Source organism: Nicotiana tabacum, chromosome 8 (assembly GCF_000715075.1).
Source record: "Nicotiana tabacum cultivar K326 chromosome 8, ASM71507v2, whole genome shotgun sequence".
In the NCBI taxonomy this organism is placed as follows: domain Eukaryota; kingdom Viridiplantae; phylum Streptophyta; class Magnoliopsida; order Solanales; family Solanaceae; genus Nicotiana; species Nicotiana tabacum.
Window position 1 is genome coordinate 98,279,347 of NC_134087.1, and position 25,240 is coordinate 98,304,586.

General features: G+C 32.4%; 1 protein-coding gene and 1 pseudogene across 1 annotated transcript; one reads left to right on the plus strand and one right to left on the minus strand.

Annotated features, from left to right (window-relative positions):
* Positions 1–7,658: 7,658 nt before the first annotated feature.
* Positions 7,659–11,146, plus strand: LOC107790949 (tetraspanin-3). Its single transcript, XM_016612923.2, has 2 exons — positions 7,659–8,434; positions 10,618–11,146. Exons 1-2 carry the CDS (start codon positions 7,919–7,921, stop codon positions 10,960–10,962), a joined length of 861 nt encoding a protein of 286 aa, XP_016468409.1. The 5' UTR covers positions 7,659–7,918; the 3' UTR covers positions 10,963–11,146.
* Positions 11,147–11,264: 118 nt separating this feature from the next.
* LOC107790950 (tRNA-splicing endonuclease subunit Sen2-1-like) lies at positions 11,265–22,916 on the minus strand (annotated as a pseudogene).
* Positions 22,917–25,240: the final 2,324 nt, after the last annotated feature.

Here is a 25,240-nt window from a genome sequence, read left to right on the forward strand (position 1 = left end):
TTCCCCTACTAGCCATGCGTTTCAAGTCACCCTTATCTCACCGCATGCGTTTCAACACTCTGGCCTTATATCACCGCATGCGTATCAATATCACAATATTTCACAAATCGCACCTCAAGTGCCCAAATATCACAACATAATACAACTTGCACCGCAAGTGCCCAATTATCGCAGCATAATACAACTTGTACCTCAAGTGATCATATATCAAAGCATATCACAAATTGCACATCAAGTGCTCAAATATTACAACATATCACAAATTTCACATCCAGTGCTCAAATCTTACAGCATATTACAAATTTCACGTCAAGTGTTCAAATATTACAACATATCATAAATTTCACATCCAGTGCTCAAATCCTACAACATATCACAAATTTCACGTCAAGTGCTCAAATATTACAACATATCACAAATTGCACATCAGGTGCCCAAATATTACAACTTGTCACATGAATCAACAATACATTATTTTTCCACAATAAGAAGCCCACGGCTCGGTCATAATGCGCACAAAAATTCTAACAAAATATCTGGGAGTGAAAACTCAACAAAATAATATTTTACAATTTAACACTTCGCCTCAACATGATTTACAGCCTTTATAACTCAATATCAATTTCAACAACATGAATTGAAAAGAAATTCATCAAGGGACAACACTTTTTTTTTATTTACAACTTCATGAAATAAATAGATTTATTCATCTTATTAACTAAATTTCTCATTTAAATTGCATGTAGATAAAATCAATAATGAAAATTATTTCCATAAAAATAGCAACTCAAACAAACACAGAATTCACATAAAAGTCAAGTAGCAATCGCACCAAATTATCATATAAAAATAATCTAGACAAATAAGGAATGAGACATGACAAATAAGAGATTTAATAAGTCCCAATAATTTTCTAATTTAATACATAAGGTTGTCTATGAATTTTAACCGATATAGTTTGCACATATAAACCAAGTACGTACTCGTCACCTTGCGTACATGGTTTTCAATCACACAATTTCCACATAAAACTCAATGCCTAAGGGGAAATTCCCCCACACAAGGTTAGGCAAGATACTTACCTCAAATCACGTTATCTCAATCCAATAATTGACATTTTTCCTCGATTATCTAACTCTGAATGGTTCGAATCTAGCCAAAAATAATTCAATACAATCAACACAAATTATTGGAATCAATCCCATGTGAAAATACCAAATTTTCCAATAAAATCCGAAATTAGATCAAAAATCGCCTGTGGGGCCCACGTCTCGGAATCCGACGTTACAAAATATGAACGCTCATTCAACCACGAGTCCAACCATACAAAAATTACTAAATTTCAACAACAAATCGACCTCCAAATCTTAAATCTAAGGTATAGAGAATTTCTACCATTTTCAACCCAATTCACTAATTTCATGATAAAAACAACAATAGATTCATGTATTTTAACCAAAATCGAGTTAGAATCACTTACCCCAATCCATATGGTGAAAATCTCCTCAAAAATCGCTTCAATCCGAGCTCCATAGCTCCAAATGTGTTAAAAATGGCTGAAACTCGCATTTTGTAATCTGTCCAGGCAAGTCGCAGGTGTCGAATACGACTTATAAATCGCATTTGGTAACAGCGATTTGCCTCTGCCCCTGAATACAGCATTACCCGCCTTTAGTAAATCAATCATAACTTTTTGTACAAATGTCCAAATGATGAACGGTTTGAAGCGTTTGAAACTATATTCAAAGACCTTTAATTTGATAGGTTGTTCATCATATAACACCTTATATATATGTAGATATGCTCGTCCAAAGTGTGATCTTGTGCGTGCTCATTTAGAATTTTAGTCTATCTTTAAATTTTCCAACTTGGCTTAGACTTAGGCTTCTCCTTAGACCCCAAATCACTTATAATATACTTCGTACACTTATTATCATATCCAATTGATATCCATCATATTAATAGTCCATCTTTGCACACAAAATAATATAATTAGAGCACATCAACTTTCTTAATAGCTTAAGTACTTCAAAAAATTTCTGGGGTGTTACATTTGTATACTTTATGTAAGATCTTATTTTGCTGCTTGAAATTATTTAATTTTTAAACTCAATAAATCCTTAATATCTTAAGTAAATTTTAGTTTTATTTTATATTTTAACTTACTCCAAAGTATAAATAGTTATAGGTTATCTCAATTTACATCTTTATATATTTTTATTTTTTTCTATTATAGTTTTTAATTAATTTTTTACCTCCATATTTCTAGCTAATATAGAAAAAAATCTATGAGTAGATCAATATATAAATATAGATATAGATATAGATACAGATATAGATATAGATACAAATATACATATAAATTTAATTATAGATATATAGATTAGATTTGTCTAAGATCTATTTAGATTATGTATAAGATTCATTAAACTACTTCTATTAATTATGTTTCTATATATAATTTCTAGTTATTAATGTTGTCCTAAAATTGCCAAGTGACTTCATTTTAGCTTGCCACTTGGCTTAACCACAATGCATACTACTCTCTTTTTAATATAACTAGTATTAGTACCCACGCGATGCGCGGACAAATCATTTCAAATTACGATGTATATTGTTTGAATCATGTACAAATAACCTTAAAATATATATCTCTCAGATAAAAATTATATAACATGAGAATTTAATAATGAAGGAGGATATGAAATTATTGATCAAATCTCGTAGTAGATAACCAATCTTTTTAACATATATTTGTAGCAAACCAATCCCTTAATTTTAGTACTTGCATTTCGTTCCGTTGTCGATGTTAAAGAATACTAAACATGTCATATTGTGATATGTCTTGTTCGAGCACATTAGATCATATTATTTTAACAAAATTCTTACAATCACTTTATTTTTATCAGGAAGTCAAATATGTCTTATTCATCACATCATTTTTACGTAATTTTTTTTGTCCTTTTCTTATAGTTATTGTATTATTTAATAGGCGAAATGGCTTCCTAACCACTTAAACTTGTCGGTTCTTTTAAAGCCGATACATAAACTTATAACTTTCTCATTTGAACACTCGATCTCGTTTTTTCCATAACTAATAAAGACATTTGACCATTGACCATGTGCGCGTGTATTACACATACACATACGCGTCCATCCAATCAGCAAATGACCAATGGATGTCTTACACGTAAGGGCGCGAAAAGTCAAGCAACAACTCCTTCTCTTTGACTGCTTTAGCGTTCTTCTTCATCAACCATTTCAAGCTAATTCCAACACCCCAAGCAACAGAAGAACGCCTATCTCTGCTCCTTTTTCTACCCTTCACCACACAACACTCCACCTGATCAATTTTTTTCCTCAATCAAAAGCCGAGGTTGCTGTTTGGAGGTTTGTGGTGGTTCAGTTTCGTAATTTTCAAAATGTTTTAGTTCAATGAATCTATTTCTATACAAAAGCAAAAGCCAAACTTACTTGGAATTTCAGAGAGAATCTGAAGGCCCTCCTTATTGAAACTTGAAATCCCCCAGAATCTCTTCTTCTATGTATAATGTTAAGGTCCTTCATTAGACATTTTTAACTAACTGAAGTTCTCATTTACAGGTACTCCTGCAATGACATCAAGGGGATTGGTTGAGAATGACTTTGAGCAGATTGTCGAGTTCCTCCACAGGGCTGTTACCATCACCTTGAACATCCAGAAGGAGTACAGAAAGCTTTTGAAGGATTTCAATCAACGAACTTGGAAGGGGAAGTTATGGGGAAGTTCAAAACTTAGCTTCAACTCTGCAATGACAAAATATACAACTTTCCACCATTTTCACGGTCTGAAAAATGAAAAAAAATTGAAAATAGAGCTTCAGATTTTTAAAAATGGAGGAAGGGGGTATTTTGTACTATTGGGAGTTGGGAAGGGGATTTTCACGCTCCTATGCGTCGTGTTCCTCACGCGGGCTGCTGATTAGGACCAACTGACGCCACATGAGCATGGTCAATGGTCAAATGTGTTTATTAGTTATGGAAAAAATGAGTTCGAGTGTTCAAATGGGAAAGTTATAAGTTTATGTATCGGCTTTAAAAAACCCGGCAAGTTTAAGTGGCCAGGAAGCCATTTCGCCTATTTAATATTTCATATTATTATAACATCATATAATTTTTTGTTAGCTTATAATTAAATTAATGTCTTGCTTATTATCCTTTTAATAGTATGTGATAAAAATAAATGTTTTATTCTTGAAATTTGATATATTTTTATGCTTTTATCCTCTTATTCATAATATTTTAATCATTTAAATTTGTCAGTAATATTTTTAAATATAATTAATTATTTTATTTTATCTATATTAAAATTAATTTAAAGTATAAGTATCCTCACACTACCTCTATTTTCTTTTTAATATACATTCTCTTTCCTACTATAAATGTTTAGTTTTATATTAATATTTTACCTATAACCAAAATAATGTCATATTTTGTTTTAAATTGTAACTTTTAATTAGTCTAAAATGTTAATACATAAGTTATTTGATTATCATGTTCCAAATGTATTGAGTTCTCTTATAATTAATTTTGTATTAGATGCAGTTAAATTTTCTTTCTTTTTTAGCTATAAGATAAAATTTAATTTTAATTTAATTTTCATTATTAAGATTACCAATATTAGAAATTTATTTTTTATTTTTAAAAATTTATTTAATCATAGAAAAAAATCTTAATTTTATGAACACATTATTTCTAAATATTGTAATAATATTTTTACTATCATTTTAATTATTTACGTAATATGTTTTTAAAAAAAATTTCATCTCAAACTCAAATAATTCTTATAATTTTATTTTCTAAACTGGACCACATTTTCAAAAAATTATGCTATGCACTCAAACTCAAACTAACTGCACTCGATTCAGATATTAATCATAAGTCTAAAATATTAATACATAAGTTATTTGATTATTATGTTCCAAATGTATTGAGTTCTCTTATAATTAATTTTGTATTAGATGTAGTTAAATTTTTGTTCTTTTTTAGCTATAAGATAAAATTTAATTTTTAATTTTCATTATTAAGATTACCACTATTAGAAATTTATTTTGTACTTTTAAAAATTTATGTAATCATAGAAAAAAAATTCTTAATTTTATGATCACATTATTTCTAAATATTGTAATCATATTTTTATTGTCATTTTAATTCTTTACGTAATATTTTCAAAAAAAAAAATCTCATCTCAAACTCAAATAATTCTTATCATTTTATTTTCTAAACTGGACCACATTTTCAAATAATTATGATATGCATTCAAACTCAAACTAACTGCACTCGATTTAGATATTAATCATAGAAAAATATTTTCTTAATTGTTTGAACATATTATATCTAAATGTTGTAGTAATATTTTCACTGTCATTTTACTTCTTTACTTAAATTTTTTTTCTTTTTTAGTTTTAAGATACAAATTTAATTTTTGTAACATTACCTATATTAGAAATTTATTTTATAATTTAAAATTTTATTTTTTATTATTATTTTATTTTTCATATAAGACTTCAATTTCGTGGTACTATTCATAATTTGAGTATTCGCATCACAGTTTTAAGAACTTTCTAATATTAAATTCAAATAGTCTTTTCTTTTCATTTCTAATAAGTTAACATAATTTTTCTATTTTTTTAATCTAATATATAGTCTTATTACGTTTTATGTGGCTTTTCATTACCTCGTAACTTTATTTAATATCATTCTCAACTACTTTTTTTAATAATATAAGATAAATATATACTTTTTAAATTATAAAATAAATATTTATTTTGTTTCATATATATTGCTCAAAAATTTTAAATTATTTAAAATTTAATAATATTTTTAAGTATTGTATATTTACTTTATTTTATTTTCTAAACTTAAGATTTATAAATGTCCTTACATTATCTCTAATTTATTTTTATTGTTCAGTATTTTTAGTTTTTTATTTTACTATTAGACTTGAGTTATGTGGACTTATATTATGACTTTTCTTATCATAATATAAAAAACTTTTTCATCTCAAATTTAAATAAGTTTTACACTTTTTCCTATGATAAAAATCTTAGTTTTTTTCAATTTATTTTTTATTATTGATTTTATATTATTCAATGCCTAATATTATTACATTGTCATGTGAATCTTTATTAGCCTATTTGAATTTAATATCTATTTTTACCTAACTCATTCTAATATAATATAGATAAAAATTAAAATACTTTCTCATCTCAAATTCAAATAATTTTTATCATTCTATTTTCTTAATTGGACCATATTTTCAAAATATTATGGTATGCTTTCAAACTTAAACTAACTAAACTCAATTCAAATATTAATCATAGAAAAATATTTTCTTAATTGTTTGAACACATTATATCTAAATGTTGTAGTAATATTTACGTATAAAATATTTGTTTTCAAGATTTATCAGTATTAATATGAATTTATTTTTCTTAGTATTAGAATATCTTATGCTGATTATTTAATTTTTCTCTTACCTTATAATTAATTTGTAATACTTTATGTAAGATCTTATTTTGCTGTTTGACTTTATTTAGTTTTTAAACTCAATAAATCTTTAATATCTTCAGTAATTTTTAGTTTTATTTTATATTTTAACTTACTCCAAAGTATAAATAATCATAGGTTATCTCAATTTACGTCTTTATATATATATTTTTCTATTATAGTTTTTAATTAATTTTTTACCTCCATATTTCTAGCTAACATAGAAGAAAATCTATGAGCGGATCAATATATAGATATAAATATAGATATAGATATAGATATGATACAAATATACATATTAATTTAAATATAGATATATAGATTAGATTTATCTAGATCTATTTAGATTATGTATAAGATTCATTAAACTACATCCGTTAATTATGTTTTTATATATAATTTTTAATTATTAATGTTGTCCTAAAATTGCCAAGTGACTTCATTTTAGCTTGTCATTTGGCTTAACCACAATGCATACTACTCTCCTTTTAATATAATATAGATATAGATTTAAGAGCTTAATTTTACTCAAAGACAGTGCAGGCTCTAAGGTTATCACAAGTAAGACTTGTTACTTAGGCCCCCAAATTTGGAGGCCCTATTTTTAGAAATAATAGGTTTATAAATATTTTAAAAAAAATATTTAGTACTTTTAGTACAAAAGTAGGGTTTTAATTTCCATAATAGTTGCCTCAAAGAAAATAAGTTTTTCAAAAGTATAATTGATAAATCTTACTTAAATCAATATTGTCTTAAGAAAGATTAAATAAGTTGGCTATACTATTAATTGAAAAGGAACTACAAGAGGAACTCGATTATAAAAAAAATTATTAACAACTTTGCATCTCAAAAAGGTAGAAAAATAGACGTCAAGAAAAAGATATATCATAATATTCTTTTAAAAATTAAGGTCTCGAATAAAACTTTGGTGGTTTTAGACCACACACATACTTAAGCTGCCCCTGCTAGTAGACAATGCGACAAATATCCAGTCATGTAAAAGATAAATATACATATAATCGTCCATAAAATATGTACGGTATAACTAGAGTTGGAGAAACAAGACAAGCCTAAAACAAATTAAATTATACGAAGTGTAAAATTATTTTCACTCTCATCTCAACTGTTCCAGGTCAATGCAGGGACTAAGCAGAATGCTGACAAAGAGGGTGCTTCTGTCACTTTCACTTATCACTTGCCCCTTATGACTTAAGAGGAAAGAGCCTCCTCTTTTCTTTGCTCTTTCAACAATCCTCACCTCCACCTTCTTAACTTAATAAAGAAACTGTTGCTTTTTCTTGATTCAACACTCTCGTATCAACTTCCAAGAATTACCCATATATATAAATTTTAGACATAAGAGAGCCAAACAAAATAGGAGCTTTACACCATGAGAACAAGCAACCACTTGATAGGTCTAGTGAACTTCTTCACATTTCTTGCATCAATTCCAATCTTGGGTGGTGGAATATGGCTAAGTAGCAGAGCAAACAACACAGACTGCTTAAAATTCCTTCAATGGCCCTTAATAATTATTGGGGTTGCTATTATGGTAGTTTCTTTAGCTGGTTTTGCTGGTGCTTGCTATAGGAACACTTTTCTCATGTACCTTTATCTATGGGCTATGTTCTTCATCATAACTGCTTTGATTGGCTTTATCATCTTTGCTTATGCTGTCACTGATAAAGGGTCGGGTCGACCCGTTATGAACCGGGGCTACTTGGAGTATTATTTGCAAGATTACTCTGGGTGGCTAGAGGAAAGGGTCAAAAGTCAGAGCTATTGGATGAAAATCAGTTCTTGTATTAGGGATTCTCATGCTTGTGGTAAGATGAGAAGAACACATAATAACGGAATTCCACAGCCTGCTGAAATGTTTTACCGTAGAAAGCTTAGTCCTCTTGAGGTAATTACCAATAACATCTTCTTCTTTTTTTGGTTGTTTATATGATTGAATTCTAGCACGAATAATGTTTTAAGAAGAAAATATGCTAATTTGTTGGGCTCTATTGAATCTTGAAATTGCAGTAAGTTTTCTTTTTGAAATTAATTTCTTTCACCAAACATGACTATGAAAGTGCGTAGGGTTGCATGTACATGATCTGTTATTACGGCATTGACACTGAAATGCCAACTATACATGTTTACGTTTTCCATGTTTAGATTATAGGTAAATAACATGTGAGGTGCCAACATATACCCCTTGTCAATTTCCGACCTACCAAGTACGATATAAAGCCAAAAGAGAACAAGAGAGAGAAATGCTATCAACTTCAACTGAATGAATAATTGGCTTGGTCAGTGACAAAAGAAAGTGTGGGACAATTAAAATGAACATTCTATGGGGGTTTCATTTTCTTTTCCATTCTTGGCTTTTTAATTGAGTTGGGGTAACACTCTTCTTTAATCTTTATATAGTGACGAGACATTTTACCTACTTTTCAATAAAGAGGTATTTTTGACATGTGACAAAATGCATGTTTTATGAGCCTGGATGTTAGCTACTTCGGACTGATCCCTATTTTGCTTTACTTCTATTAGTTGAATATCCTACTTTAATTTATGGTTCTTTTAGCAGCAACTTTGGAAAAGAAAATCTGTTTGCTTTAAGTTTGCCTAACATTTCGTCTTCTTTAATTTGTTCAGAAAGACTATTGCTGCATCTTTGGATCATAAGTTCATAACTTGTTAGGAATGTTAATAGCCCAAAGCATCTTCAGTGCTCCCTCACTTTACCCTGATAATAGCTGGGCCCTTGTAATTAATCTCAGTTTCACACTTCAATTTACATATCGGTGGCGGACCCAAGTGGTAGTTAGCGGGTTCAGTTGAACCCGCTTCACCAAAAAATAATACTGTGTATATGTATAAATTAGGATTAAAAGCTGTGTAAATTTTATATAAATATTTATTTGAACCCACATGACAACTACTATTTTACGACTAAAGTTATATATTTCTAAAATTGAACCCGCTTGCACAAAATTCTGGGTCCGCCACTGTTACATATACGAATATGAAATTGCAAGAAAGGCTCTTTATTTACATGGTGACCATCCAAGGAAATTAACTATTCCATTTAATAGCCTTTATGATCACATGTGGGAGAAAATTGTAATGCATGAAAAATTAAGAAAACTTGGTAGGTGACTGCTTTAGTTTATGCACAGTAGGTTATGTAGCAAGAGATTTCATATTAAGTGGTCCAACACGAAAAGAAAGAAGCTTCTCTAGTTTATGAGTCACTTGTAAGAGTTTGTACAAGAAGGAAATGTATATGTCGTCGATCTTACTTTCCAAGTGGCCTTAAAGGGACATTGGTTATGAAAACATTTATTGCTTCAATCACTGCCTGATATTTTATTGCCTTTGGCATCCATCACCTACGCTACTATATGAAAATAGTGTATATAAGTTTGATGTTGATATTTATGAATATACTTGGTTGGAATAGATGGAAGCCTAACTCCCAGCAAGCTCCAATTATTAGGGCCCCAGTTGTCGACATCACATATATGCATCTTGAGTAGAAACGACACCAGGTAGCCACTTTAAAGGGCTGCTATTAAGAAATTAGCCAGTGCATTTTGAATTTTCAGTTTTCTAGTTCAATTTTTGGGATAAAAGTGTCCTGAAGTTAAGATTTTTAGTTTAAAATTAGAGGACAAAATAAGTAAGGGTTAATTTCTAAATAGTATCCCTGAGAATGGCTATCTGTGCACTTGCCCCACAGCTTGAAGAGCAAGAGAGGCTATGTGTTTAAATATCTAACACATTAACTCCGTCTGTGTGATCTTTGCAAATGTATCCCGTCCTAAACCTGGATAAAAAGAAGAGCGTTGCTGTAGGTTGACTATGGATGTAAAAATAGTCTAACTTGGTGAATCCTCTGACTACTGAATAGAATAGAATACTCACAAAGAATTTCCTCAGGTTGGACTCTTCCTTCTTGTAAATCCCCAAACTGTTGCGTAAAATATTGATTAAGGAGCATTCATGAGCAAAACTACTCTTGCTCTAACATTAGTCGGTATATAGTACAGTGGTAAAGACAACTTCTCTGACAAAGTCTTGGAACTTTTTATGTAGTCTGGTTGCTGCAAGCCCCCTACAGAATGCGGCTATACTTACATGAATGAGACATTGTGGAGTTCCGGAGGAGCGCTGGTAGGAGGTGATCCAGATTGTGTTAGATGGAACAATGATCAACAGCAGCTCTGCTATAACTGCAATTCTTGTAAAGCTGGTGTTCTGGCAAGTCTGAAAAAGAGTTGGAGGAAAGTATCTGTCATCAACATTGTCATATTGATCATTCTAGTCATCATGTATATTGTTGCCATAGCAGCCTTTAGACACAACAAGCAGATCGATAACGACGAGCCTTACGGAGAAACCAGGATGGAGAAATCCCAACCTAGCAGGATACACTTCTAAGAGCTTCCCCATGACAATACAGTAAATCTTGAAATGTAGCCCTATGTTTGGCATTTCTATCTTATTAGAACAACATGCTTTCTTCATACTTTCATATGCTCCATTTCTCCCCCAAAGGGAATTGGCTGTAAATCTCGTATGAGTTGTTTTGTTCTTTTTTTAATAATTAATTCCCTTTTATGCCTGGGTTTCTCTTTGAATTGGTTTTGGAGGCAGGTTAGTTCTTTCTGGATGTAGCAACTTGCTATAAGAGATAAAAACATTCATGTAAGCTTGACTTTTACTTAAAAGAGCATCGAGGGTGAAATCAGAAGGCACAGTTTACCATTTTTCTGGGCATAAAAGTCGGCCCAAAATGCCTGCAACAAAGCAGGGGGAATAAATACAGTATGCAGAGTATTAATAGTAATACATAGTATTAATCGTAATGCTTCTAAATCACATTACAATTGCTAAACTAGTACACCATGTGAAGTAGGAGTTAATCTTGAACCAGACGATCTACTTTTTTACTTGGGTCAAACTTAGATTTTGTTTCGCGGCCTTGCTCCGGACTCCATCTTGTGATTGTTCTCTCTTCAACAACATAGTTATCTAAGCACGGAGAAGTTGCACAATTTTGCTGTTGCTCAATATCAAGACTTAGTAACGTTTTCGCCACACTACCACAAAGTCGAAGAGTGCAATGGAAGTCAGACCAAACCCTCAAGCGACCACTTGCACTACCATTTTGTGAAGATAAAGCAAGCACAGAATATTCAGAATGTACTAGAGCAGGATGATGACGATAGGCAACAAAGTCAACCCCGTACTGAGAGCCCGATCTAACCACCCAGTTCTTACTTCTAAGGTGAGAAAAAGCTCTGAATAAGATAGGAAAATCTTCCCTCCTGGATGTCATATGCCTCCATAACTCATCACTGTTCAGTTCAGTGTCATTGTGGTCAACAACCTTAATGCATTTTAGAGAATACTGAAGGTAAAAAGCTTCTTCCATGCAGAGCTGAAACTATTGCTCATTCTTTTCTGCCGTTACCCTAGGCCTACCAAAATATGCACAATTGAGGAGCTCAGTTTGTTCTGTAAGAAGCACATTCGTACCAGAAAGCAGTCCTCGAGAGTTTGAGCAGTTCAGAGAAGATTGAAGCTGGATGACTATTTCTGAAATGGGATCTGCAAGAGCTTTAACTTCTGCCCCTTTTCCTTTCCACCTCGGCCCCATTATTCACATTGACAACAAAAAAAGAGTCTAAATTCACGATATTCCTATTTACACCTGTTTACACAACTAACATTGGACCAAAGAATGCAATCAATCAGTTACATAGCCATACAACACATGATCATAGAAAAATAGACACCAATTAGAGAATTTTCAAAGTGTAAACTAAATTGCATTTTGCAACTACGCTTATAAAGTCTTTCCTACAACATTATAGAATTCATCAAATGTTGTGTCTTATTATGTCCAACCTACTTAAACTTAAATCTATGAAATGGTTGTTCCAATGTCATGCTGTGAAAGCACTTTGTCATACGACAATTGGCAGTAGCAAAGTGGTAAAACAACCGCAATAATCCAATTAAAGAATCCATCAAGCACAACATGGCCTAGAGAAAGAAAGAAAACATAATGAACACTCAATTCAGAAATGATAGCAGCTAAAGAAGAACTCATCCCTCCATAAGCCCAAATGGAGCTTTCAAGGAGTATATTAAAAAATACGGGAAAAGGTCGCCACCCGAGAGTGAGAGCACTGCAGAGAAGCTGCTGAGATTTTTATGGCTACCAATCATTTTCACCCAATTTTGAGGGGTTTCAAGGTCTGTTCATTTATATTAAATATGAAAACAATCCATAAAAGAGAAAATACACTATGGGGATCTAATACACTGTGGGGATCTAAGTGTAGGAGGATAATACGCTTATTTGGAGCACTGAACCACCCAAAATAAGGTTCAGACAGAATACCTACCATTCATGTCGCATGTAGCTGATTAGCACAGGTATAGTCATGTTAAAAAGTTATGGTAAAATAAAATGTTGAGAAAGTCTCCAACCATTTTATGGATTATGACTTTTTTCTTTACCAGAATCTGTCTGTTAGGGATATAGTAGATATGTCCTAGATCCAATATCATATTTGATGATTTGAACATATTTTTGTGAACGTTATTTGATATAAAAATATATGGCATTCTTTTATCATAGTTATTATCAATTGTTTGATTAATTTGATAAGGTCCTTGATTAAATTTTGGGATTTGTCATCGTGATAGAGATCATGATAATGAGAGCAAAGTCTCTTATAATTTAATCTAAATTTGTTCTTGATCGTAGGATTATTAATTTGGACATTAGTAATCCGGTTAGATCAATATTTATGTAATCGTCTTTATGGGATAAAGATTAGTTGATCTCATTAACTAAATTACATAGATAGATGATGCATATAGAGATATGATCATTGAACCGACTCATTTGATAATTCCTAATGGTTAGAATTACCATAAACTGTCAATAGGATATTCTCTTGAAGAATGTGATGTAAAAGTTTCCTTTGACCTGAGATCGTCATAGTAATTGACAAGCTATTTATTGTGCTTTGATACCAGACACCTATGGCCCTAGGGCGATAGTTGAAAGGATATTAGGTATGATTAAATGCTTGTAGAATTAGTAATTGATCATGATGGAATCTGTCAACTCTTGGTAATGAGTTTAAGCTCCATGTTGTCGTGAATTATAAACGACCAAATTAAGACTTTGGCCAGGGCAATTGAATGAAAAGAAGAAAAGAGTTTCTTAGGTCATTCAATGGTCGATTCTATTTGACATGAACACATAGTTGGTCGCCTATTAGGATTTGACAGTTGAACCATATCCTAGGGTGATCCAGAGCTATAAGGACAGAAGGAATTACTACATTATTCTTCTACTGGTTCTTGAGAGTAAATTGTATACTTCATGCTATCCGGTCGTTAAGGAGTGTTGCTAGACGCCACCCTTGATTAGTATATTGATGTGGTCAATTTACTACCGGTTTAGTATTGAACCTATGGGGTCGCACACTAACGAGTGTTCCGATCTTTGCTAAAGGACTAATTACTTTATTATTTGTTAATTAAATTAAAGAATTTAATTAGTCAAATAAATTTAGTTAGTTAGTCCAAATGAAATATTAATTATATTTTTTGCTAGCACAGAAGATATAATTAATATTGTGAACAAGTTGAAGTTTTCTATTTGGAATAGAAAATTAAATTATCTCTTGGTCAAAATATATATGTGATATATATAGTTACTATTTATTTATTTATATGGGATGTATATAATATATTAATGATGAAGACTTACTTGGAAAAACCAATTTAGGATTGGATTGCCAAAGAACGTTGTAAGCTCGTTTCAATCCCATTAAGATTGGGATTGATATTCCTTTTTAATATAATACATTAAATGATACTTCAATTCCAATTGGAATTGGATTTGAAATCGGCAGTCATGATGCCAATTAGATGGAATTACGAATTTCCATATAAAATATTCCATGAAGTTTATATTTGGAATAAACTTTTACCCTAAGTAAATCATTACCTCAAACAAATAGGAAAAGGGTTTATAGATGATGCTATATAAAGGGTGATGGAAGAAAATTTACCAACTAATTTCTTGAGAAGAAAAATCACTTTGTGAAAGTGAGAGTGCAACACAAGCCAAGAGAGAAAATACAATTACAAGAAAAGTGTTTCTTGTTCTTCTTATAACATTGAGTTGAGATTTTTGAGAAAAATTTCAACACAATATTTCGTTCAATTTTGTTCGCGGGTTTCATTGATCCAAGAGTTGATAGCAAGGGTCGGTCTCGGTGTGGATACGCATAGAGTCTTCGCACTATCGAAGAATTTAAACGAGACTTTCTTCACCAGGTACGTCTTAGATCCGATCTATTGACATGTAAATAAATTTTAAACATTAAAAGATCTGCCTAGGATTGTTATTGTCTTCCGCTGCGTGCTACGAACACCTATACGCAATCCTACAGCTTTACTGCAGATGGGGTTCATGACTTCTGAATCCTCCTTTGTCCATGACTTGCCCCCGAATGCATGTGTATTCACGTTCTGATTGAAATACATGTGTCTTGTGCTATAGTCAAATTGTTTGAATGCATATGGATTGATATTATTTTATTGTGAATAAAATACATATACATATAAGTTAAACTATTGAGATAGTTCGTAACTTACATTTAAAATTTTGTACTAGATACGACGGGAATCTATAATAGGTTATATGATTCTATTGTTATTAGTTCATGATATGTTAATTAATAATAATATTCTGGCATGGATTATACTTTTGTGATATATGTGATATATAAGATAAACATGTTAGAAGATGTTGAATTTCGTTTTTATGTCACGTACTTGTTCATTATATAATTTTGAATTATTTATTACATGTGATGTAAATTATTTTAGGACTAAGCACGTAGACAACTTGAACTAAATTCACACGCTATAAAAGATTTGATCTTCATGTTATTAAAAATTATTTTAGTAACAATTCCCTCTTACTAAAATTTGAGTTCTTAAATAATAAAATATAAGATATTTTATTATGGAGCTATCCATCAAGGTAAATAATTTTACTTATTTCTTGTTTATAAGGAGCGGCCTGACTACCAGGAGACTTATAGTTTGAGAATATGTTAAAATTATTTATTGCATTAGATGTATGGATTGAAAGAATTATTCAATTTTACACTAAACGCCTGGACCACCCGGGGGAGTATAAAATTTAATAAGTTCTTTGCTATCATGATGGTTGAACTCAACTATGCCAATAGGATCGACCTGACTACCAGGGGACTATTTGACATAGAGCTATTTAAGGAAATTGTATGGGGATACAATTGGTAAGAGTACCTACCTTTAAAATATATGTGAGAAACGACTTGACTTCCAAGGGGCTCATACATATTGTTAAAGGATTCCTTTACTCCACTAATAGAAATAAAGATTTCATAAACTATAATGAGGGTAAATAGTTTAAAATAATTAGTGGAAATATCATTTAGATAAAAGTCCATGTCTTTATGATATATGCAAATATGTTATTATATTATTGCCTTTTCTTTTCTATATTTTAGATTTCTCAATATGTCTGTTATATCACTGCGCGAAATACTTGAGACCAACAAGTTGGTAGGACCAAACTTTGATGACTGGTATAGAAATTTGAGAATTGTTCTCATGCATGAAAAGCTCATTGATGTGATTGATAAGCCTGCAAAGATAATCCCACCAGAGAATGATGTTCAAGGCACCAAGGTTTATCAGAAATACTTGGAAAAATGTCTTGCTATTAAACACATCATTCTCGCTTCTATGAATTCTGAACTCCAGAGGAAACATCAAAATATGGATCCAATTGCAATCATTGAATATCTTAAGAAGATGGTTCATTGCAATCATTGAATATCTTAAGAAGATGGTTCATACACAATTAGACATTGAAAACTCTCCAGTTGGACCCCTTGTCAATTATATGATTGTTCTTACAGAAGAACATGAGAAGTTGGGGTACAAGCTTGGTAAAGAGCTTTCTGAAGATTTGATATTGCAATCAGTATATGATGCTGAATGTTTTCACTGTAAGAAGAAAGGGCATTGGAAGAGAAACTGCAAGGAGTATCTTGCAACTCTAAAGGACAAGAAACGAGGTGAGACATTAATGAAAAATGTTTTCAAGGTTTCTTTAGCTACTACTAATTCTTCACTGTGGGTATTAGATACTGGCAGTGGTTATAACATCTGTAATACGTTACAAGGGTTTAAGATAAGCAGGAGGCTAAAGAAAGGAGAAGTTAATCTACAAGTTGGAAATGGTGCAAAAGTTGCAGCCGTAGCTGTAGGATCAATTTCTTTAATAATGCCTACAGGCAAAGTACTTATGTTGGATGATTGTTATTACGTTCCTAAATTTGTTTCGAACATAATTTCAGCTTCTATGTTAGACAAACGTGGTTTTTGCATTAATATAAGCAATGGTATTTGCTCTATTTATTATAGTGATAATTTATATGTGAATGGCTATCTCCAACATGATGTTTATGTCTTACCTAATGTGAATGCTAATTCGATTATGCATGTTTCAAGTCTTGAGAGGAAAAGAGATGATCAAGTAAATCATGCATACCTTTGGCATTGTAGGCTTGGTCATATTGGAGAGAAAAGAATTAGCAAGTTGTACAAGGAAGGGTACCTTGACAAATATGATTTTGAATCATATCCAACTTGTGAATCTTGTCTCAAAGGAAAAATGACCAAATCTCCATTTACTGGAAGTGGAGAAAGAGCTTCTGAATTATTGGGACTAATTCATACAGATGTTTGTGGGCCCATGAAAATTCAAGCTAGAGGTGGATATTCTTACTTCATCACCTTCACTGATGATATGTCAAGATATGGATTTGTGTATCTTATGAAACACAAGTCTGAATCTTTTGAAATGTTCAAAAGGTTTCGTAGTGAAGTTGAGAAGCAGACTGGTAAAAGTATCAAAGTACTAAGGTCTGATAGATGTGGAGAATATCTTAGTGAAGATTTTACCAGATATCTCAAAGAGAATGGGATTCTCTCACAGTGGACACCTCCAGGAACACCACAACACAATGGTGTGTCTGAAAGGAGAAATCGAACCTTATTAGATATGGTGAGATCTATGATGGGGTTCACTGATCTTCCAATAAATTTATGGGGATATGCTTTGGAAGCAACAACATACTTACTTAATAAAGTTCCCACTAAATCCGTCTCTACAACACCATATGAGATATGGAAAGGATGCAAGCCTAACCTTAAACATATTAAAGTTTGGGGTTGTCCAGCTTATGTTAAGAGACTACAGTCTGATAAACTTGACTCAAGATCTGATAAGTGTAGATTCATTGGGTACCCCAAGGAAACAATGGGATATTATTTCTATCACCCTTCTGACCATAAAGTGTTTGTGGCCAGAGGAGCAACCTTTTTGGAAAGGGAATTTCTTTTAGAAGGAAATTATAATGGAGAAATTGAACTTGATGAAGTTCAAGAAACTAATGAATCAACACAATGTAAAGATCATGAGACCCAAGTTGAAGAACCTTTATTGGATGTTTTGAAGTTGCCAAGGAAGTTGTCATCTTCAACGGTTGAAGTTCAAGAACTAAATGAAGTTCAAGAACAGGTTAATGAACCAGTTCCAAACCATATTGAACAACAACCAAATCCAGCACAAGGTGAACAGGTTGTACAAATACCTCTTAGAAGGTCTATACGAGAACGTCAAGTACCAACTAGATTAAATTATATAGTACAAGATGATGTATCAAATGAGGTTGATCATAATGATGATGATCCTAAGACCTATGAAGAGGCTATACAAAGTTCTGATTATGAGAAGTGGCAAAAGGCCATGGAATCCGAAATGGAATCTATGAAGGAAAATAAAGTATGGACTTTAGTTGAACCTTCAAAGGATATAAAACCTATAGGTTGTAAATGGGTTTTTAAGAAAAAGATTGGAGCAGACGGAAAGGTGGAGACCTATAAAGCCCGTCTTGTTGCCAAGGGATATCGTCAGAAAGAAGGAGTCGACTATGACGAGACTTTCTCTCCCGTGGCAATGCTCAAATCAATTCGGATTTTGCTTGCTATAGCAGCATACTATGATTATGAAATATGGCAAATGGATGTGAAAACAGCTTTCCTTAATGGTGAGCTAGAAGAGGATGTGTACATGACACAACCTGAAGGTTTCACATCTCCGTCTGATCATAATAAAATTTGTAAGCTACAAAGATCCATTTATGGATTAAAGCAAGCTTCTCGAAGTTGGAATATTCGATTTAACAAGACAATTGAAAAGTTCAATTTTGTTAGATGCGAAGAAGAACCTTGTGTGTACAAAAAGGTTAGTGGGAGCACAATTATATTCTTAGTGTTGTATGTTGATGATATATTGCTCATAGGGAATGATATACCGGCATTGCAAAGTACCAAGATTTGGCTATCTGAACAGTTCTCCATGAAAGACTTGGGAGAAGCAGCTTATATATTAGGAATAAAGATCTATAGAGATAGATCTAGGAAGTTGCTTGGACTTTCCCAGTCTTTGTACATTGATACCATCTTAAAGAGGTATAATATGGATAATTCCAAAATAGGCTATCTACCGATTGGCACTGGAATTACTCTCAGTAGGGAGGATTGTCCTAAAACACCTGAAGAGAGAGAACGCATGAGTAGGATCCCATACGCTAGTGCAGTGGGAGCTATCATGTATACCATGACATGTACACGTCCTGATGTGGCTTATGCACTTGGAGTGACTAGCCGCTATCAGGCAAATCCTGGTGAGGAACATTGGAAGGTGGTGAAGACCATTCTTAAGTACTTAAGAAGGACTAAAGACCAATTCCTCATCTATGGAGATTCTGAGTTGAAACTTGAAGGTTATACTGATGCAAGTTTCTCTTCAGATAGAGATGATAGCAAATCTATTTCTGGTTATGTATTCACCTTAAATGGTGGTGCAGTGAGTTGGAAAAGTTCCAAACAAGCTACAGTAGCTGATTCAGTGACTAAAGCAGAATATATAGCAGCTAGTGAAGCTGCTAAGGAAGCTGTATGGATGAAAAAGTTCTTAACTGAACTTGGTGGGGTTCTTTCAATAGAAGGTGCGGTTCCACTGTTGTGTGACAATACTGGAGCCATTGCTCAAGCAAAAGAACCAAGATCACACCAAAAGTCCAAACACGTTCTGCGAAGGTATCACTTGATAAGAGAGATCATTGAACGTGGAGACGTCGAGATTCAAAAGGTTGATGGAAAAGAAAATGCTGCAGACCCATTCACTAAAGCTCTTGGCGCAAAGGAGTTTGACAAGCACAAGTGGAAATTAGGAATGAAGTACAAGAGCGATTGGCTCTAGTGCAAGTGGGAGATTGTTAGGGATATAGTAGATATGCCCTAGATCCAATATCATATTTGATGATTTGAACATATTTTTGTGAACGTTATTTGATATAAAAACATATGGCATTCTTTTATCATAGTTATTATCAATTGTTTGATTAATTTGATAAGGTCCTTGATTAAATTTTGGGATTTGTCATCGTGATAGAGATCATGATAATGAGAGCAAAGTCTCTTATAATTTAATCTAAATTTGTTCTTGATCGTAGGATTATTAATTTGGACATTAGTAATCCGGTTAGATCAATATTTATGTAATCGTCTTTATGGGATAAAGATTAGTTGATCTCATTAACTAAATTACATAGATAGATGATGCATATAGAGATATGATTATTGAACCGACTCATTTAATAATTCCTAATGGTTAGAATTACCATAAACTGTCAATAGGATATTCTCTTGAAGAATGTGATGTAAAAGTTTCCTTTGACCTGAGATCGTCATAGTAATTGACAAGCTATTTATTGTGCTTTGATACCAGACACCTATGGCCCTAGGGCGATAGTTGAAAGGATATTGGGTATGATTAAATGCTTGTAGAATTAGTGATTGATCAAGATGGAATCTGTCAACTCTTGGTAATGAGTTTAAGCTCCATGTTGTCATGAATTATAAACGACCAAATTAAGACCTTGGCCAGGGCAATTGAATGAAAAGAAGAAAAGAGTTTCTTAGGTCATTCAATGGTCGATTATATTTGACATGAACACATAGTTGGTCGCCTATTAGGATTTGACAGTTGAACCATATCCTAGGGTGATCCAGAGCTATAAGGACAGAAGAAATTACTACATTATTCTTCTACTGGTTCTTGAGAGTAAATTGTATACTTCATGTTATCCGGTCGTTAAGGAGTGTTGCTAGACGCCACCCTTGATTAGTATATTGATGTGGTCAATTTACTACCGGTTTAGTATTGAACCTATGGGGTTGCACACTAACGAGTGTTCCGATCTTTGCTAAAGGAGTAATTACTTTATTATTTGTTAATTAAATTAAGAATTTAATTAGTCAAATAAATTTAGTTAGTTAGTCCAAATGAAATATTAATTATATTTTTTGCTAGCACAGAAGATATAATTAATATTGTGAACAAGTTGAAGTTTTCTATTTGGAATAGAAAATTAAATTATCTCTTGGTCAAAATATATATGTGATATATATAGTTACTATTTATTTATTTATATGGGATGTATATAATATATTAATGATGAAGACTTACTTGGAAAAACCAATTTAGGATTGGATTGCCAAAGAACGTTGTGAGCTCGTTTCAATCCCATTAAGAATGGGATTGATATTCCTTTTTAAGATAATACATTAAATGATACTTCAATTCCAATTGGAATTGGATTTGAAATCGGCAGTCATAATGCCAATTAGATGGAATTACGAATTTCCATATAAAATATTCCATGAAGTTAATTTTTGGAATAAATTTTTACCCTAAGTAAATTATTACCTCAACCAAATAGGAAAAGAGTTTATAGGTGATGCTATATAAAGGGTGATGGAAGAAAATTTACCAACTAATTTCTTGAGAAGAAAAATCACTTTGTGAAAGTGAGAGTGCAACACAAGCCAAGAGAGAAAATACAATTACAAGAAAAGTGTTTCTTGTTCTTCTTATAACATTGAGTTGAGATTTTTGAGAAAAATTTCAACACAATATTTCGTTCAATTTTGTTCGCGGGTTTCATTGATCCAAGAGTTGATAGCAAGGGTCGGTCTCGGTGTGGATACGCATAGAGTCTTCGCACTATCGAAGAATTTAAACGAGACTTTCTTCACCAGGTACGTCTTAGATCCGATCTATTGACATGTAAATAAATTTTAAACATTAAAAGATCTGCCTAGGATTGTTATTGTCTTCCGCTGCGTGCTACGAACACCTATACGCAATCCTACACTGTCGCCCTTTTTTAATACCTGATGATTTCAAAGTTTCAAGTTTCCAATTAAGTCATTCAAATTCTCATTTAAGAAAAAAGAAGATTATGGTAATTTTCTAACTGATGCTTGTACGCCCATTTAAAATATCGCAGCAAAGTGATATTCACCTAGAAGATTATCATGCAGAATCTGGATTTGGAACCATTATCAAAACATGTTTATCCACGGATCCAAAGTCAAATAAAGCAAATATCTTCTTCTTCATTCTCTCATTCCCTGTCATATGCACTACCTTAAATCTCAACTTGCAGAATACTTCAACTCCAAAATACTGAGCAATATTTCAGCTAGTATATAATAGCCACACAATCCTGTACTATGCAGATCCTTTGTCATCCGGGTTTGAATTTCTCATTTATACTAGTAAAAGGCTTTACATTTTGACACATAGGAAAGGTAGAGAAGTTCTGTGCAAGAAGAACGCAAAGATTATGCATAAAAACTAAAGTTAAAAGAGTGAAACTGAACATAGTAAAAACATCACTCTACTGAGCAAAAAATCAAACACCTCGCAGGCGGCAAGACATGCAACAACAGACACATTCAACAGCTCAATATGCACAAAGTAGATACATCAACCACAAAGTTATGGTTATTAAAAAATAAAATACCTTTATACGGAAGCATCAAACGCAAAGGGCTTCAAACGCGTAATCACAGTCAGCTTTCGAACTCTTTATGCCTTCCTCAAACTTCTCAGAACCAGACACGCAACTCAGAAGAAAAAGAAAGCAGAAGCAAATTTAATTAATTTAAAGCTGAATCAGACTCAATGTGTGGAACAAAGTTGTCTCCCATTGCTTTGATAAAAAGTGGAGAAGAAGATCGTGAGAGATGGGAAAATATGTATATTGAGTTTCTATGGAGTATTATACTAATTTTCCATTTACTTGTACATTCCATTTGCTTGCTTACTTGTCTTTGGAGAAGAAGGATTTGGGATTGGGTTGATCCAGATGGGTCGATTATTTTATAGGTCGGGTCAAATATTCATATACCAACTATTTAATTAAATAATATTAGTATGAAAAATGTACAGTTTTCTTTATAAATCAATTAAACTACGTAAATAATATTAGTGTTGAGATACTAGCCCAAAGATTTCCTATAAGCCTTTCATTTAGAAAGCATTATAAATTGATAAAAGTTTACCTGCACTAGGTGTTCACTTACATTATTTGAAAGTTTTGACTCATGTCACTCCATTTAATAAAGTTTGTTAAGACAGATAAAAACTAAAAGTAGATCAAATAAAATGGGATAGATGAATGATTTCAAAAGAGTTAATTATCTTGACTTGGTAATTTATTCTCATGGATGGTCGTCTCTTGCCATATTTTCATCCAGCTGAAAAAATATATGAAGCTAAATTAATATTTTTCGAAGAGTTAATACTTTTTGTGAAACAAAGAGTGATAAGTAGACCCACTCCATCTCAATTTATGTGATACAGTTTGACTACAGAAATAGTTTTAGAATGTTACACCCCATATTTTCGTACATGAAAGTACGTCATGAGTAAATTGATTTAAGCTTGGGAATGAAATTATTTTTGAGGTTATAAGTATTATGTTATTTCAAACAAGTGATAAGTAAATTCGTGAAGGTTAGAGGGTAAACGAATCAAAGAAAATGAGTTTCATCGAAGTTTGACATTTTGGGATAAAATATGGTCCGAGCTATAATACCCGGTATTTATGGACTAGTGTCATACAATGTACTACATGACCATGATAGTAAGGTATACAAGGTATGTTAAAAGTGAGTAGTATTTTAAGTAATTTGAGACAATATTTGATTATGTTTATTGATTATTAGTTAATGGGAGATTAATTATTTAAATAATAAATTAATGGGTAATTAAGATTTTGGATAAGGCTTAATAAATCCTCCCAAACGTGGCAGCCCAAAAATATTGATTTAAATGACTCCTTAGTCACATTGCTAGATGGCATTTTAAGAGAATTGTATGGCTAAGATAAGCATTATTAAGTGGGGTCCACACCACTATAAAAAGGGACCTTTCTAAAGCCATCCATTCATTTATAGGAAGTCTCATACATCTGCTATGTAATGCTTCAAAGACCATACTTTTCACTAGTAACGTCAATCACTTCAACAAGAATTCATCCGAGACTTCTTAGCGTAGTAGCAACGAGATTTTGCGATTTTATGGGAGCACGGTATAATCTTTCTCAAGAATATCATATGAATTTTCCCTTACTTCGATCCTCCGTTACATGTTATCACAGTCAACGGGTTTTAGAGGGATTGTCAAGAGAATCGGTTCAGGTATGTTAAGGCTATCCCTTCTTTCTTTTGGTATAATCTATACGACACAAACAAAACGAGCAAATGTACAAATTTCATAAATGACTCTATTCATAGAAGTATTAGAAATATCTATGTTCTTGAATTTTCATGTGTCATAATATTCTATCATTTGTTCATGGGTCTCAGAAAAATACGAAAGTTGAAAAGAGTTTACTTTATGATATTACTCAAAGGCAAAATGATCTTATGACATTCCGAAAGATTTTATTAACGTACTTTTCATGCATTGCATTCATGTACATTGACCCATGACCAGATGTCGTTATATACGCGTATATATGTATGCATATATATATATATATATATGGGATATGGGAAAGGTTACGGCATTATATACGCACCACCACCTGATCAGCTGGTATACGTTGATGATTTTGCCCACAGTGGCCGAGATGATATGATGGGATGCCCTCAGAGGCCTGATGATGTTATGAAACATGTACCTATGCACGACATGACATTCATACACATATGCATGACACTATAATTATTTCATGATTTACAGAGTTATCCAGACTTACAGGTTGAGTCATTTACTCTATATTTCTTCCATGTCTGTTATGTACTTATTTATGTGCCTTACATACTCGGTACATTATTCGTACTGACGTCCCTTTTGCTTAAGGACGCTGCGTTTCATGCCCGCAGGTTCCTATAGACAGGTTGAGAGTCCTCTAAGTAGGTCAACAGATCAGCGGAAGATGTTGGTGCGCTCCATTCGCTCCGGAGTTGCTTGTTTGGTCAATATGATTTAGACATGTATTGTTTGATATGGCGGGGCCCTGCATTGACCTTTGTGATAAGTATATACTCTTAGAGGCTTGTAGACAGATGTCATGTATACGAATGCTTGTATGGCCTTGTCGGCCTATGTTTTGAGTTCACAAATGATCATGTTGGCCTTATAGGCCCGTATGTCACATATATACGTTTTTATGTCAGGATTGGTCATTCTATATTG

Bases quoted from the DNA above. Each gene is read 5' to 3' on its own strand.
- LOC107790949 (XM_016612923.2), top strand. From the start codon at position 7,919: ATGAGAACAAGCAACCACTTGATAGGTCTAGTGAACTTCTTCACATTT. The intron at 8,435-10,617 runs GTAATTACCAAT...CTTTTTATGTAG, and splicing joins GAAAGCTTAGTCCTCTTGAG to TCTGGTTGCTGCAAGCCCCC.